The 15,770-nt window shown below is 43.4% G+C and overlaps 1 protein-coding gene across 2 annotated transcripts in view; it reads right to left on the bottom strand.

Moving 5' to 3' along the window:
• Positions 1-728: 728 nt before the first annotated feature.
• Positions 729-15,770, bottom strand: part of LOC106562269 (transcription factor 25) — a 33,106-nt gene continuing 18,064 nt past the window's right edge. The window contains exons 15-19 of one of the 2 annotated variants that reach the window (XM_045689181.1): positions 13,715-13,805; positions 11,561-11,640; positions 7,196-7,271; positions 1,775-1,964; positions 729-1,451 (exon numbers count right to left, since the gene is read on the bottom strand). In XM_045689181.1, the coding sequence (XP_045545137.1) occupies positions 1,797-1,964; positions 7,196-7,271; positions 11,561-11,640; positions 13,715-13,805 (415 nt within the window). In that variant the 3' untranslated portion in view covers positions 729-1,451; positions 1,775-1,796. Of the gene's footprint in view, positions 1,965-7,195; positions 7,272-11,560; positions 11,641-13,714; positions 13,806-15,770 lie in introns of both variants that reach the window. The other variant, XM_014127035.2, reaches the window with a different exon arrangement.

The following is a 15,770-nucleotide window of genomic DNA, read 5'->3' as shown; positions in this document are numbered from 1 at the left end:
TGACCCACTGGAATTATGATACAGTGAATTATAAGTTAAATAATCTGTCTGTACACAATTGTTGGAACAATTACTTGTGTCATGCACAAAGTAGATGTCCTAACTGACTTGCCAAAACTATAGTTTAACAAGACATTTGTGGAGTTGTTGAAAAACGAGTTTTAATGACTCCAACCTAAGTGCATGTAAACTTCCTACATCAACTGTACGTAAGATTCTCTATTGCAGGGTTTCCCAAACTTGGTCCTCGGGACCCCAAGGAGTGAACGTTTAGTTTTTCCCCCTAGCACTACACAGCTGATTCAACTAATCATCAAGCTTTGATCATTTGCATCAGCTGTGTAGTGTTAGGGCAAAACCACAACGTGCACCCCTTGAGGTGCCGAGGACCAAGTTTGGGAAACACTGCTTTATTGTAACGGGAACCTGAGAGGCAGTGTCCTCAGATTGAGTAAGGGCAGATGCATTAGCAACAACTGACTGACTGCATATCAGATAATACCTACCAGTTAATCTTCTCAGCATCAAAGACTTCAAGAGAAGTGAAAGGACAGATATTTTTGGATGGTAGACACAGATAGCCTTGTAATTTCTAGACTGATTACCACTCACCGTGCAGCAAACACTCATGATCAGGCGGCTTGGGAGGCTAAGACACAGAATGAACCCCCTATTGGCCTGGAAAGAGATGAATTATGAAATATAATGTATTTTTACTCAAGTCAATATTGAACCATATGCACATCAAGTTTATTATCTTTACATTAGCTTGTGTAATAAATTATTTCTAAGCAGAGTATTTACAGTAGTGGGTTGGATATCATGCAATCCTTTCCTGACATTAACAGATGACTTGGGCCAGGAGTTTTTCCTGCCAACGTGACCTCATTGGGACCAACTTCGGGCCCTAGTTAATAAACAGCCTAGAATTGAATTCAGGTAAGGTCAAAAATACCTCTTTATAGAGAATCACAACAGAAAAATATCCTGATCAGTTTGAATTTTATCCTCAAAATCAGATTGAATATAAAATGCTGTTGTCTTAGCAATGATGAACAGGGTTAATTGGGAGTTGAAATTAAAAATCAAAGTTGTTATGGCCAATATTAAAAATGGAATAAGAAGTTAAGTCCATTTGTTCCACTCATACTTTTATCAGACGCTCATTAACCTTTAACCTGACTCTCATCAACCTGTATAGCAGTAGACTGTCAATGTGTGTACAACGTTTGGTTGCTAAGACAACACCATAGGGATTTATTCAATCATAAATAATTACACTTCAGATATACTGTAGCAGTAGGGCATCCTTATCCTTCTGATGAAACACAATATTAATTTTTTTGATAAGCAATGTTCTTTTAAAAAAGATTTAAAGAAAAACTGAAGATGGAGTTTCTTTCTTGATGAATGCAGCCTCCTGATCTTCTAGATCAGTAAAAACAACAGTCCTGAGGATAGAGAATGGGACAACATGAGGAAGGAGAGTGGGCTGATGGACTGTCTTGACGATGACAGGAGGAAGAGGTGATACTACTGTGCCTATATCAGAAAGGGAGAGTTGGTTTGATGTTTGGGTCATATAGATGACCTGCCATTTCTTTCTTTAAGGTTACAGTATATCTGTTACTGCTACCCTCACTGAATCTATTCCCTCACTCACTCTTCATCCTCCTACCTCCCTGCTATATTCCATCTCCATTCATCTTAATCAACCTTTTATTTTCTTCTATCTATTCGCATCTCTATGTAGCCCTCTCAAGTCTCACTCCACCTCTCTCTTTGTCCTCCTCATCTCAGTCCCACTCCCCCTCGTCTCTGTCAGGGTTGTCGTCTCTAGGTGGCTCCTGAAACTGGATATTGGCCAGCATGTCCCTCATGGCCACCATCAGACGATTTACTTCCTGGTTCAGCTCCCGACCTGCCTGAGCTACTTCCAGGTCATCCTGCGGCATCGGCTCACCCTGCAGAGACAGTGACTAGAGAGTGAGCAGTAATTCTAATCATCACTGAACATGACAATATGGAAGTGTGTGTGTGTGTATACAGTGCATTCGAAAAGTATTCAGATCCCTTCACTTTTTCCACATTTTATTACATTACAGCCTTATTCTAAAATGGAATAAATCATTTCCCCCCTCATCAATCTACCCACAATACCCCATAATGACAAAGCAAAAAAAGTTATATATTTTTTTAAGTATCACATTTACAGACCCTTAACTCAGTACTTTTTCGTAGCACCTTTGGCAGTGATTACAGCCTCAAGTCTTCTTGGGAATGACACTACAAGCTTGGCACACCTGTATTCCTCGGGTTCAAGTCGGGCTCTGGCTGAGCCACTCAAGGACATTGAGACTTGTCCCGAAGCTACTCCTGCATTGTCTTGGCTGTGTGCTTAGGGTCGTTGTCCTGTTGGAAGGTGAAACTTCGCCTCAGTCTGAGGTCCTGAGCACTCTGGAGCAGGTTTTCATCAAGGATCTCTTTATTTTGCTCCGTTCATCTTTCCCTCGATCCTGACTAGTCTCCCATTCCCTCCTACTGAAAGACACCACAGCATGATGCTGCCAGGTTTCCTCCAGACGTGACACTTGGCATTCAGGCCGAAGAGTTCAGTCTTAGTTTCATCAGAGCAGAGAATCTAGTTTCTCATTGTCTGAGAGTCTTTAGTTGGCTTTTGGCAAACCCCAAGCGGGCTGTCATGTGCCTTTTACTGAGGATTGGCTTCCGTCTGGGCACTCTACCATAAAGGCCTGATTGGTGGTTCTTGGTCACCTCCCTGACCAAGGCCCTTCTCTCCCGATTGCTCGGTTTGGCCAGGCAGCCAGCTCTAGAGTCTTGGTGGTTCCAAACTTCTTCCATTTAAGAATGACGGAGGTCCTTGTGTTCTTGGGGACCTTCAATGCTGCAAAACATTTTTGCTACCCTTCCCCAGATCTGTGCCTCGACACAATCCTGTCTCGGAGCTCTACAGACAATTCCTTTGACCTCATGGCTTGGTTTTTCCACTGACATGCACTGTCAACTGTGGGATGTTACATAGACAGGTGTGTGCCTTTCCAAATCATGTTCAATCAATTGAATTTACCACAGGTGGACTCCAATCAAGTTGTTGAAACATCTCAAGGATGATCAATGGAGGGGCCTCCCGAGTGGCGCAGTGGTCTAAGCCACTGCAGTGCTAGCTGTGCCACTAAAGAGTCTGGGTTCGAGTCTAGGCTCTGTCGCAGCCGGCCGCGACCGGGAGACCCATGGGGTGGCGCATAATTGGCCCAGCGCGCACTAGCGACTCCTGTGGCGGGCTGGGCGCAGTGCATGCTGGCACAGTCGCCAGGTGTACTGTGTTTCCTCCGACACATTGGTGCGGCTGGCTTCCAGGTTAAGTGGGCATTGTGTCAAGAAGCAGTGCGGCTTGGTGGGTTGTGTTTTGGAGGACGCACGGCTCTCGACCTTCGCCTCTCCCGAGTCCGTACGGGAGTTGCAGCGATGAGACAAGACTGTAACTACCAATTGGATACAATGAAATTGGGGAGAAAAAGGGGTACATTTTTTTTTAAATACATAAAAAAGATGATCAATGGAAACAGGATGCACATGAGCTCAATTTCGAATCTCATAGCAAAGTGTCAGAATACTTATGTAAATAAGGTATTTGAAAAAAATATTTAAAAATGAATTTACAACAACAAAAATGTTTTGTTATTATGGGGTATTGTGTGTAGAAAATGTATTTAATCCATTTTAGAATAAGGCTGTAATGTAACAAAATTGAAAAAGTCAAGGTGTCTGAATACTTCCTGAATACACTGTATGTGTGTGTGTTACTTAAATTCACCAGGAAAAGCACAATACCATCTCTTAAGAACACCACATTACTCTCTCCTGTCTCACTCAGGTTCAAAATATTTCAAACGTTGCAATAAGGTATCACGCGTAAACAAATTAATTTTAAGAGACAAACAGGAGCTTTGTAAGACCCTAGGTGACATACAGTATGTCAGTGTTTTGTGTCTAAGTGTTTTGGGATTTTCACACAGAACACACATTAGATTCATTTCATTTCCAACAAGCCTAAATTGTGATTTCAGACCTGTTGGATAACACTGTAGCTATTCTAACAGTGCAATAAAACAACTGCAAGCAGACAGCATCTCTTCCTCCTAAACTGTCTCGTTCTTATCCTAATTGCATCTCTTCCTCTTCCTAATCAGATAAGTCTCAAGATGGTTTAAAACTAGCTGCATAAAAAAAAGGTGGTCCCTCTTGGTTAAAACGCTGGGCATATGTGTTTCTGTTTGTCAGTGGATGTTTCTGGAACTTGCATGGTCAGTTGTGGCACAGGAGGACCTGAGAACACTGGAGCGCCCAGGTTGGTGGTCCACATTAGTGATTATATTTACAATTAGCCACATGTCCTCTGATCACTAGCGTGGATAGCTACACTCCGAACTAGCATGGACATTGGAGAGTGATTATAATAGGAGACGATGCTTTGCTTCCTTCACACCACGTTGCATCTCACTGCACAAGGTTACATGGCAACCCAGTGCCAGTCAGTGTGGGACACCTCATTAAATATAAAAATCACTCCCACACATGTATACTGTCCATTGATGTTTTGATCATGTGGATCTTTTTTTATAGACAAGTGAATGTTCTGAAGTAGGTCAACATGACGAGAGACAATGTGGTGTGTAAATATAGGCCATCCTCTGGTTGCTGGTGCCAGGCTGAGTGCTTATCCTCTCCTCTCCAGGGGTGTTTGTCACCATCTGTCTCTTGTGTATTTCACCCTGTGTGACACTACCCACTCTTTACCTCCTCTCTCAACTCTGCCTGAGAAGCAGGGGGCAATGGGGCGGACAGTACATTCCCTCTTTGTTGGTTGCCATGGACAACACTGAGTCAGAGAGGAATCAAGACTCTCTCTTGAAATGCAACAGTTGTCTGTTCTGCTTCAACAGCACTCAAGTAACGCACCATTAAAAACAGTGCATCACAGAGAGGCTGTGTTAGCCAATCCATAGCAGTAAACGGTTTCAAATCGAAGTTAGACCATACAAAACACGGAGTCAAGAGTTCTTGTACCAAAAGCCAAGTTTGCCTCGTCAATCTTTCTCCACGATCTGTGCTGTATCAAATGATAAAGCCAAACTTTGTAAGGCCTCCGATGCCTCGTCACAAAGTGTTGGTTGTAGATCGTCATCAGATTGTGTTATCGGTCATCAGATAGAGATCAGAGTCAGAGTCACATAACATCATCAATGGGTCAACATTGCTCGGACCTGTCCAAAACGCACCAGCAAACACTATTTCAAGAGCATGTTCTTACATTTACATTTTAGTCATTTAGCAGACGCTGTTATCCAGAGCGACTTACAGTAGTGAATGCATACATTTCATATATTTTTTCTCCGTACTGGTCCCCCGTGGGAATCGAACCCACAACCCTGGCGTTGCAAACACCATGCTCTACCAACTGAGCTACACGGGGCCATATTGGTTAGTTCCAACAGAGGAACCCGTTTTTCTGTGGCAAAGTTACGCTACTGTAGACTTAATGTGGTTAAGCTGCTGTAGATCTAGTGGAGTAGGAAACTACTCAGAAGCACTTTCTCAGGCTTGGCCACGGAGCAAATAGGCATGAAATTAGTCGTATGGTTAATCCATTCAGAAACCTCCAGAGTGTTAGGGAATATCTACCTAAACCTAAATATCTACCTAAAGCTAATCAATGTTCCCTTCCATCCTGTCAGAACCCTTGCGCCAACAGTAGCCCAGGATGTCTCCATTAGCTCAGCCCAACAGTAGCCCAGGATGTCTCCATTAGCTCAGCCCAACAGTAGCCCAGGATGTCTCCATTAGCTCAGGCCAACAGTAGCCCAGGATGTCTCCATTAGCTCAGCCCAACAGTAGCCCAGGATGTATCCATTAGCTCAGCCCAACAGTAGCCCAGGATGTCTCCATTAGCTCAGCCCAACAGTAGCCCAGGATGTATCCATTAGCTCAGCCCAACAGTAGCCCAGGATGTCTCCATTAGCTCAGCCCAACAGTAGCCCAGGATGTCTCCATTAGCTCAGCCCAACAGTAGCCCAGGATGTATCCATTAGCTCAGCCCAACAGTAGCCCAGGATGTATCCATTAGCTCAGCCCAACAGTAGCCCAGGGTGTCTCCATTAGCTCAGCCCAACAGTAGCCCAGGGTGTCTCCATTAGCTCAGCCCAACAGTAGCCCAGGATGTATCCATTAGCTCAGCCCAACAGTAGCCCAGGATGTCTCCATTAGCTCAGCCCAACAGTAGCCCAGGGTGTCTCCATTTGCTCAGCCCAACAGTAGCCCAGGATGTATCCATTAGCTCAGCACTCCCACAAATGTTTTGAGATTATTATGATGACGTCTCATCCCGCTGACCGTGGCCTAGCAACAGCGTGGGCTAGTGTATGTGAGGAATCTGGGAGCCCTGAGGAAGCGACAGACCAGGTTCTTTGACTCTCGGTACACTTTATGAATGTTTTCATTGTCTGCTGAAGCAACATGCCAACTGAAATATCCTGTGAGTTATAATCTTTTTTTACACTCTTCCGTGTGTGGGAGGTCATATGCCTCAACAGCTGATGTTCCCTATTGGTCTCCCATTGGGAAAGGCACGGTGGAGATGCTAGCTATATTATCATTATGAGACTGTTTCCCATGCCATTTTATTCAAGGTCCTTGCCCTATGTTAACACACACACACACACACACACACACACACACACACACACACACACACACACACACACACACACACACACACACACACACACACACACACACACACACACACACACACACACACACACACGTTGGTTTATGAGGTCATTAACGGGAGATGGGACATTGGGGTCAAAGGACAAGCAGTCATGATGTTCTAAGATGCAGAGGACCTTTTCTTAGATTTGCCAGGCTTGGGGGCATGCAGCTCTGTCCTCAGGGACCACAGTGTCTGCTGATGTCCTCTTCCTCTGCTACTTCTTTGTCAAATCCATATCCATTAATGTCACTGATTGGAATCAGAGTTTTCCAGATCTAAATAATCAGGCACGGACTTGAATGAAAGAACCCAGCCATCTGCCTGACACTGCAGCTCCCGAGGACCATGGTTGCACACCCCTAGTCTACTGTAGCTCACCCTCGGCCTAGCTCACTCACTTACCTGCAGGTTGAAGTTTGGCAGCAGAGAGCGGAAGAACAGTGACAGGGTGCTCTCATTGGAGGCTCCCACACTCTGCCTGCAAACACAGAGACAAGTGAGAAAAGCTAACAAGATAACACAAGCATGCAATACATTTCTCACACTCTTCTGCTGATAAGGATTCTCCCATGACCATAAATTAGATCAACCATCATATACAGTGAGGTCCATGTTTTGTTGTTTTCGCTCTGTACTCCTGCACTTGGAATGTGTACATAGTCCACGCATTTTAGAGAACCAAAAGTATTGGGCAAATGTACTTATGTGTATTAAAGTAGTCAAAAGTTTAGTAATTGGTCCCATATATTTGGTCCTGACTACAACAAGCTTGTAATACTCCAAACTTGTTGGATGCATTTGCAGTTAGTTTTGGTTGTGTTTCAGATTATGTGTGCCCAACAGAAAGACATGATAATGTATTATTAACCATTCCAACAAAGTGTCACTGTCTAAGTACTTTTTGACCTCACTGTAGATCATTATAAGTAGGTCCAATAGTTTCTCTAAACCCAAAGAATGCTCTGCTTTTATGTTGCGGTTACAGATCCAGTGCTAAATTGTAACCAGTAACCCCCCCACCCATGAATAAAAATCATTACTTCAACCACTTACACACCCCAGTTATTTATCAATCAAAACACTTCTCCGTGGCCATGTTTGTAAAGCTTATGAGGAACAAGCAACCATCAGGTAGAAATAGTAGGGCTGTCCTCAGACAAGGGTGGGCTGTCATTCTAAGTAGTTCTCACCAGAGATCATCAGGACAGGGTACAGTATGTACAGTGTGCTCCACACAACAGCCCTCAGGACATTAGGAGGTCTTCCCCACTTTAAACAAATGCTACACTTTCTCTTGACTGGGGGTCAATTTGTCATGTTATCTGTTGTCACCGTATTCGCCTCTCTGATGGTTTGATGCCTCCCTACCATCCACCAGTGACTCTGCTGGTTAACAGCTATAACAAGATGGGAGGAAAGAGGCCTCACTCAGGAGCAAACAACACTCCTGTAACCACATGCTATTTCACAGAAACTGATGACAGCGAGAGGGGAGAAGAGAGAGATTGAAGAGAGGGATAGTTGGGAGAGAGAAAAAGAAGGGAGGCAGAGAAGGAAGGGTGTGTCAGGGATAGACCATTGAGAGGAGAGATGCAAGCTGGTGAAATCAAGGCTATTCTTTATGCAAAATTTACATCAATGGCATTTTCCACCATTGGCAAAGACAGAGAGAGGGTTAACTCACCTCCCCTGGTCTACATAACCGTGTGCCTTTCCAATGTCCACACTCCTGAACATTACAAATGGATCACCACCATCCCCTTACACTGTACTCTAATCTAATATACCTTCATTAGAGATCCTCAATGGAGTCAGTGGTCAGTGGGCCAGTCAGTCTTATGTGGACTGAAACAAACCAAGCTTTATTGGTTCTGCTTAGGAAAACACAAGCAGATACTGTCCTGACTCTTGGTTTTCAGTCCAGAGGCACCGACAGGATTGCTGATCCAAGTCGACCTATAGAGAAGAACCTAGCAATCTGTAGGAGCCACATTCTATAACTAGCTACAGTGCATTCGGGAAAGTATTCAGACCCCTTTACTTTTTCCCACAAATTGATTAAATTAATTGTTTTCCTCATCAATTGACACACTATACACCATAATGATGAAGCAAAAACATGTTTAGACATTTTTGCACATTTATAAAAAAATTAAAATGTAAACTTTCTTTACACAAGTATTCAGACCCTTTGCTATGAGACTCGAAATTGAGCTCAGGTGCATCCTGTTTCCACTGATCATCCTTGAGATGTTTCTACAACTTGAGTCCACCTGTGGTAAATTCAATTGATTGGGCATGATTTAGAAAGGCACACACCTGTCTATATAAGGTCCCACAGTTGACAGTGCATGTCAGAGCAAAAACCAAGCTGTGAGGTCGAAAGAATTGTCCGTAGAGCTCCGAGACAGGATTGTGTCGAGGCACAGATCTGGGGAAAGGTACCAAAACATTTCTGCAGCATTGAAGGTCCTCAAGAACACAGTGGCCTCCATCATTCTTAAATGGAAGAAGTTTGGACACCAAAAATCTTCCTAGAGCTGACCGTCCGGCCAAACTGAGCAATTGGGAGAGAAGGGCCTTGGTCAGGGAGGTGACCAAGAACCTGATGGTCACTCTGACAGAGCTCCAGAGTTCCTCTGTGGAGATGGGAGAACCTTCCAGAAGGACAACCATCTCTGCAGCTCTCCATCAAAGGCACCTAAAGACTCTCAGACAATGAGAAACAAGATTGGCTGAATGCCAAGCGTCATGTCTGGAGGAAACCTGGCACCATCCCTTCGGTGAAGCATGGTGGTGGCAGCAGAGATGTTTTTCAGTGGCAGGGATTGGGAGACTAGTCAGGATCGAGGGACAGAATGGAGCAAAGTACAGAGAGATCCTTGGTGAAAACCTGCTCCAGAGCGCTCAGGACCTCAGACTGGGGAGAAGTTTCACCTTCCAACAGGACAACGACCTTAAGCACACAGCCAAGACAATGCAGGAGTGGCTTCAGGACAAGTCTCTGAATGTTCCTGAGTGGCCCAGTCAGAGCCTGGACTTGAACCCGATCGAACATCTCTGGAGAGACCTGAAAATAGCTGTGCAGCGACATTCCCCATCCAACCTGACAGAGCTTGAGAGGATCTGTAGAGAAGAATGGGAGAAACTCCCCAAATACAGGTGTGCCAAGCTTGTATCGTCATACCCAAGAAGACTCGAGGCTGTAATCACTACCAAAGGTGCTTCAACAAAGTACTGAGTATAGGTTCTGAATACTTATGTAAATGGGATATTTCAGTTTATTATTTTTAATACTTTTGTAAAAATGTCAAAAAAACTTTTTGCTTTGTCATTATGAGGTATTGTGTGTAGATTTATGAGGATTTTTTTTTTTAATACATTATAGAACAAGGCAGTAACGTAACAAAATGTGGAAAAAGTCAAGGGCTCTGAATACTCCGAATGCACTGTATATATGATATATGTACAGCTGATTTTGTACATTTGCCCACTGGCAAAGAAATGCGTTTTTCTGGATTTTTTTGTTGTTATTCTGTCTCTCACTGTTCAAATAAACCTACCATTAAAATTATAGACTGATCATTTCATTGTCAGTGGGCAAACGTACAAAATCAGCAGGGGATCAAATACTTTTCCCCCTCACTGTACACTACCATTCAAATATTTGGGGTCACTTAGAAACGTCCTAGTTTTTGAAAGAAAAGCACCTTTTTTTGTCTATTAAAATAACATCAAATCGATCAGAAATACAGTGTAGACATTTAATGTTGTAAATGGAAACGGCTGATTTTTAATGGAATATCTACATAGGCGTACAGAGGCCCATTTTCAGCAACCATCACTCCTGTGTTCCAATGGTACGTTGTGTTAGCTAATCCAAGTTTATAATTTTAAAAGGCTAATTGATCATTAGAAAACCCTTTTGCAATTATGTTAGCACAGCTGAAAACTGTTGTGCTGATAAACGAAGCAATAAAACTGGTCTTCTTTAGACTAGTTGAGTATCTGGGGCATCAGCATTTGTGGGTTCGATTACAGGCTCAAAATGGCCAGAAACAAAGAACTTTCTTCTGAAACTCATCAGTCTATTCTTGTTCTGAGTATTCCATGCGAGAAATTGCCAAGAAATTGAAGATCTCGTACAACGCTGTGTACTACTCCCTTCACAGAACAGCGCAAACTGGTTTTAACCAGAATAGAAAAAGGAGCGGGAGGCCCCAGTGCACAACTGAGCAAGAGGACAAGTACATTTAGAGTGTCTAGTTTGAGAAACAGACGCCTCACAAGTCCTCAACTGGCAGCTTCATTAAATAGTACCCGCAAAACACCAGTCTCAACATCAACAGTGAAGAGGCGACTCCGGGACGCTGGCCTTCTAGGCAGAGTTGCAAAGAAAAAGCCATATCTCAGACTGGCCAATAAAAAGAAAAGATTAAGATGGGCAAATGAACACAGAGGAACTCTGCCTAGAAGTCCAGCATTCCGGAGTCACCTCTTCACTGTTGACGTTGAGACTGGTGTTTTACGGGTACTATTTAATGAAGCTGCCATTCTACATTATATTTCTGATAAATTTGATGTTGTTATTTAAAATGACAAAAAAATTGCTTTTATTTAAAAAACAAGGACATTTCTAAGTGACCTCAACATTTTGAACGGTAGTGTTTATATTTTGTGTACTATGTAAAAACCTGCACTGGTACATACCCTACCTTGCACAAGATATGTATAATGGCACAAGTTAGGACATGTTTGGAGGGTTACCTCTCTGGCCGGGTGTATGAGGCCACTGAGTCCAGCGGGGGGAGAGGATCGAACCCCATCACCGACTGAGTGGTCACCTCCTGGGAGAGAACACACACAACTCACCATTACAGTAAACATATTGAAGGCCTATCCTCACTAACACTCTGTTACTGATGTAATTGTCATGCATACAAAACATCAACGTTGAGCTTGTTTGTGTTATGAGGACCTCTCGATGAGGAGGTCCAATCATTATATTTGATTGGGTTCTTCATGGAACCAATAAGGTTCCATGCCAGCTGTTAATTCTCTCTTTGAACTAGAGGACTACATTCTCAGCATAATTTGGCACGCTCTGTACTGTAGTGGTTGTGTACGCTACTCTCCTGCAAACCACATTTACTCTGTGGGACGTTTCATGTTATACAGATATAGGATATACAGTGGGGGGGGAAAGTATTTGATCCCCTGCTGATTTTGTACGTTTGCCCACTGACAAAGAAATGATCAGTCTATAATTTTAATGGTAGGTTTATTTGAACAGTGAGAGACAGAATAACAACAAAAAAATCCAGAAAAACGCATGTCAAAAATGTTAGAAAATGATTTGCATTTTAATGAGGGAAATAAGTATTTGACCCCTCTGCAAAACATGACTTAGTACTTGGTGGCAAAACCCTTGTTGGCAATCACAGAGGTCAGACGTTTCTTGTAGTTAGCCACCAGGTTTGCACACATCTCAGGAGGGATTTTGTCCCACTCCTCTTTGCAGATCTTTTCCAAGTCATTAAGGTTTCGAGGCTGACGTTTGGCAACTCGAACCTTCAGCTCCCTCCACAGATTTTCTATGGGATTAAGGTCTGGAGACTGGCTAGGCCACTCCAGGACCTTAATGTGCTTCTTCTTGAGCCACTCTTTTGTTGCCTTGGCCGTGTGTTTTGGGTCATTGTCATGCTGGAATACCCATCCACGACCCATTTTCAATGAGCTGGCTGAGGGAAGGATGTTCTCACCCAAGATTTGATGGTACATGGCCCCGTCCATCGTCCCTTTGATGTGGTGAAGTTGTCCTGTCCCCTTAGCAGAAAAACACCCCCAAAGCATAATGTTTCCACCTCCATGTTTGATGGTGGAGATGGTGTTCTTGGGGTCATAGGCAGCATTCCTCCTCCTCCAACCACAGCGAGTTGAGTTGATGCCAAAGAGCTCCATTTTGGTCTCATCTGACCACAACACTTTCACCCAGTTGTCCTCTGAATCATTCAGATGTTCATTGGCAAACTTCAGACGGGCATGTATATGTGCTTTCTTGAGGAGGGGGACCTTGCGGGCGCTGCAGGATTTCAGTCCTTCACGGCGTAGTGTGTTACCAATTGTTTTCTTGGTGACTATGGTCCCAGCTGCCTTGAGATCATTGACAAGATCCTGGGCTGATTCCTCACCATTCTCATGATCATTGCAACCCCACGAGGTGAGATCTTGCATGGAGCCCCAGGCCGAGGGATATTGACAGTTCTTTTATGTTTCTTCCATTTGCGAATAATCGCACCAAATGTTGTCACCTTCTCACCAAGCTGCTTGGCGATGGTCTTGTAGCCCATTCCAGCCTTGTGTAGGTCTACCAATTTGTAAGTCGCTCTGGATAAGAGCGTCTGCTAAATGACTTAAATGTAAATGTCTACAATCTTATAACATTTCAGACATGCGTTTTTCTGGATTTTTGTTGTTGTTATTCTGTCTCTCACTGTTCAAATAAACCTACCATTCAAATTATAGACTGATCCTTTCTTTATCAGTGGGCAAACGTACAAAATCAGCAGGGGATCAAATACTTTTTCCCCCCACAATACAGTGTACAGAATTAATGAATACAACTATTCATGATCATGTGATAAAGCAGTAAGGAAATTATACTATGATTAGATTAGTCACTCTATTCCCCTATATACTGTGTGCTACTATTGACCAGGGTTATGGCTGGTCAAAAGTCATGCAATATAAGGGGATAGGGTGCTATATGAGACACAGACATAATAATAGAGTAAAGCTGGTTGCCAAATCTGTTTCTGATTGAACAAACGACAAACAGCATGACAATGGATGACTGGGCTAAATCAGAAACAGAACTGGTGACCAGGGTATAGTAGAGTGGCTGTTGCCTGAGTCTCTCACCAGCGGTAGAGTGGAGGTGGCCTCTTTGATTTCAGAGAGGATGACGTGGCGATGGATGTTCAGGGGGGCACTCTGGTACCTCTGCTTCCTCCTAGGGGGGTGGAGGAGACAGGAGGGGAAACCAAAGTCAGAGACACATAGGCCAGGGCCTCCCAAGTGGTGTAGCAGTCTAAGGCACTGCACCGCAGTGCTTGAGGCGTAACTACAGCCCCGGGTTCGATCCCAGGCTGTGTCACAGCCAGCCGTGACCGGGAGACCCATGAGGCGGCGCACAATTGACCCAGCTTCGTCCGGGTTAGGGGAGGGTTTGGCTGGCCGGGATCACAAAAAAGGGGTAAAAGTACAACAAATATATATTAATAATAATAATAAAATAAAAAGAGACATAAGCCAATATGCCTCATTTCAGGAGGACCCCTCTCTATGTAACCTCTCTATGTAACCTCTCTATGTAACCTCTCTATGTAACCTCTCCCTTCTCCACTCGTGAGGGGTCATTCAGATGACTCTGATTAACATGGGGTTAACAGATATACAGTACAAACACTGACCCTAACCTCGGCAGCCTAGGTGCAAGTGGGAAACGGAGAAATCGATTGAGAGACCGTTAAGCAGGGTGAGAGAGGGGGAAAAAATAAAGGGATATGTGGGGTGAGAGAAGGAAAAGGAGAGACAACGTGGGAGAGGGTTAAGTAGGGATGAGCGAGGGGAAGGAGAAAGGGTTAAGAGGAGTTAAGAGTAAATGTTGGTGGATAAGGCCCATTTGAGGCAAAGGTAGATGATTGATTGGACTACAATGGTGGATCCTACTGGGTGGTGGGGTTGAGGGGTAGGCTTAGAGAGCTTGGGGGTGTACATTTTATTCCAGGGTTAGGTTTTCAGACTTTTTACCTTGGCTTTGCTCCTTTGATATTTATTTTTGATCCTAACAAACTCTCAAAGCCCTGCCGGTGACAAGCATACCCATAACATGATGCTGCCACCACAATACTTGAAAATACTGTGGGTTTCACTCTGTGTTGTGTTGTATTGGACCCAAGCCTGTAGTTTTTAATTCAGGCAAAAAAGCACAATACTTTGCCGTGTTGTCTTCCAGTACTACTTAACGGCCTTGTTGCAAACAGAATGAATGATTTGAAGTGGACTGTACCACAGGCTTCATTCTTTTCACTTTGTCATACATGTCAGATATGTGGAGTGAATGCAATGTGGTTTATCCTCTGTATTTTCAAAGTTATGTGCTTGCAGCATCATGTTATGGTTATGCTTGTCACCTGCAGGGACTGGGGAGTTTGTCAAGATCAAAAGAAATGTGAAAGGAGCAAAGCCCAGATAAAAAGTTATTGGAAACCCTGTCTCAGTCTTCTGAACACATAACCCTGGGATAGAGTTTTATATTTCAGCAGGACAATTACACAAATTGTAATGCCGTATTTGTAATGCCAAAGGCGCACCAGAATGGCTTTCCAAGAGGTGTTGAGTGTTCCTGAATGGTCCAGTCTCAGTCCTAATTTAAATCTGCTTGAAAATCAGAGACAAGGTTTGAATATTGCTGTCCATCAATGACTTCCAACCAAATTTACTGAGCTTGAGCAAATTTGGAAAGAAAACAATGGATATATGTAGCCCTAACATCTGTTCAAAGTTGGTAGATTCCTATTCCAAATGTTTTTTCAGCCAAATGTGCTTCCACCAAGTATTAACCCTGGGGTGTGAAGACATATGCAATCCAGACATCTTATTTTTATTTTATTAATTTGGAAAATGTTCTATAATTTTTCTTTCACGTTGGAAATGTAGAGTAGGTTGAGAACAATGGTAGAAAAACGATGTAATCTATTTTTGTATTTCATTTTAAGGCTGAAAAATGTGTAAACTGTGCAAGGGGTAAGTAGACCTTCGGAATGTTGGAGGTGAACTAGCCTGGAATCCACACTGAACATTGCTCCACTGAATCAATGAATATTACTTATTGAACAGAAATACTCAGTGTGAATTCCAGGATAGAGGTGAATGGGGTAACGAGGAACGGTTTGGACGGTTGGAAAGGTAATAA

The sequence above is a fragment of the Salmo salar genome, chromosome ssa11, assembly GCF_905237065.1.
Source record: "Salmo salar chromosome ssa11, Ssal_v3.1, whole genome shotgun sequence".
Lineage (NCBI taxonomy): Eukaryota > Metazoa > Chordata > Actinopteri > Salmoniformes > Salmonidae > Salmo > Salmo salar.
The sequence above is the reverse complement of the archived record's forward strand: the minus strand, read 5'-3'. Positions and strand labels throughout refer to the sequence as shown.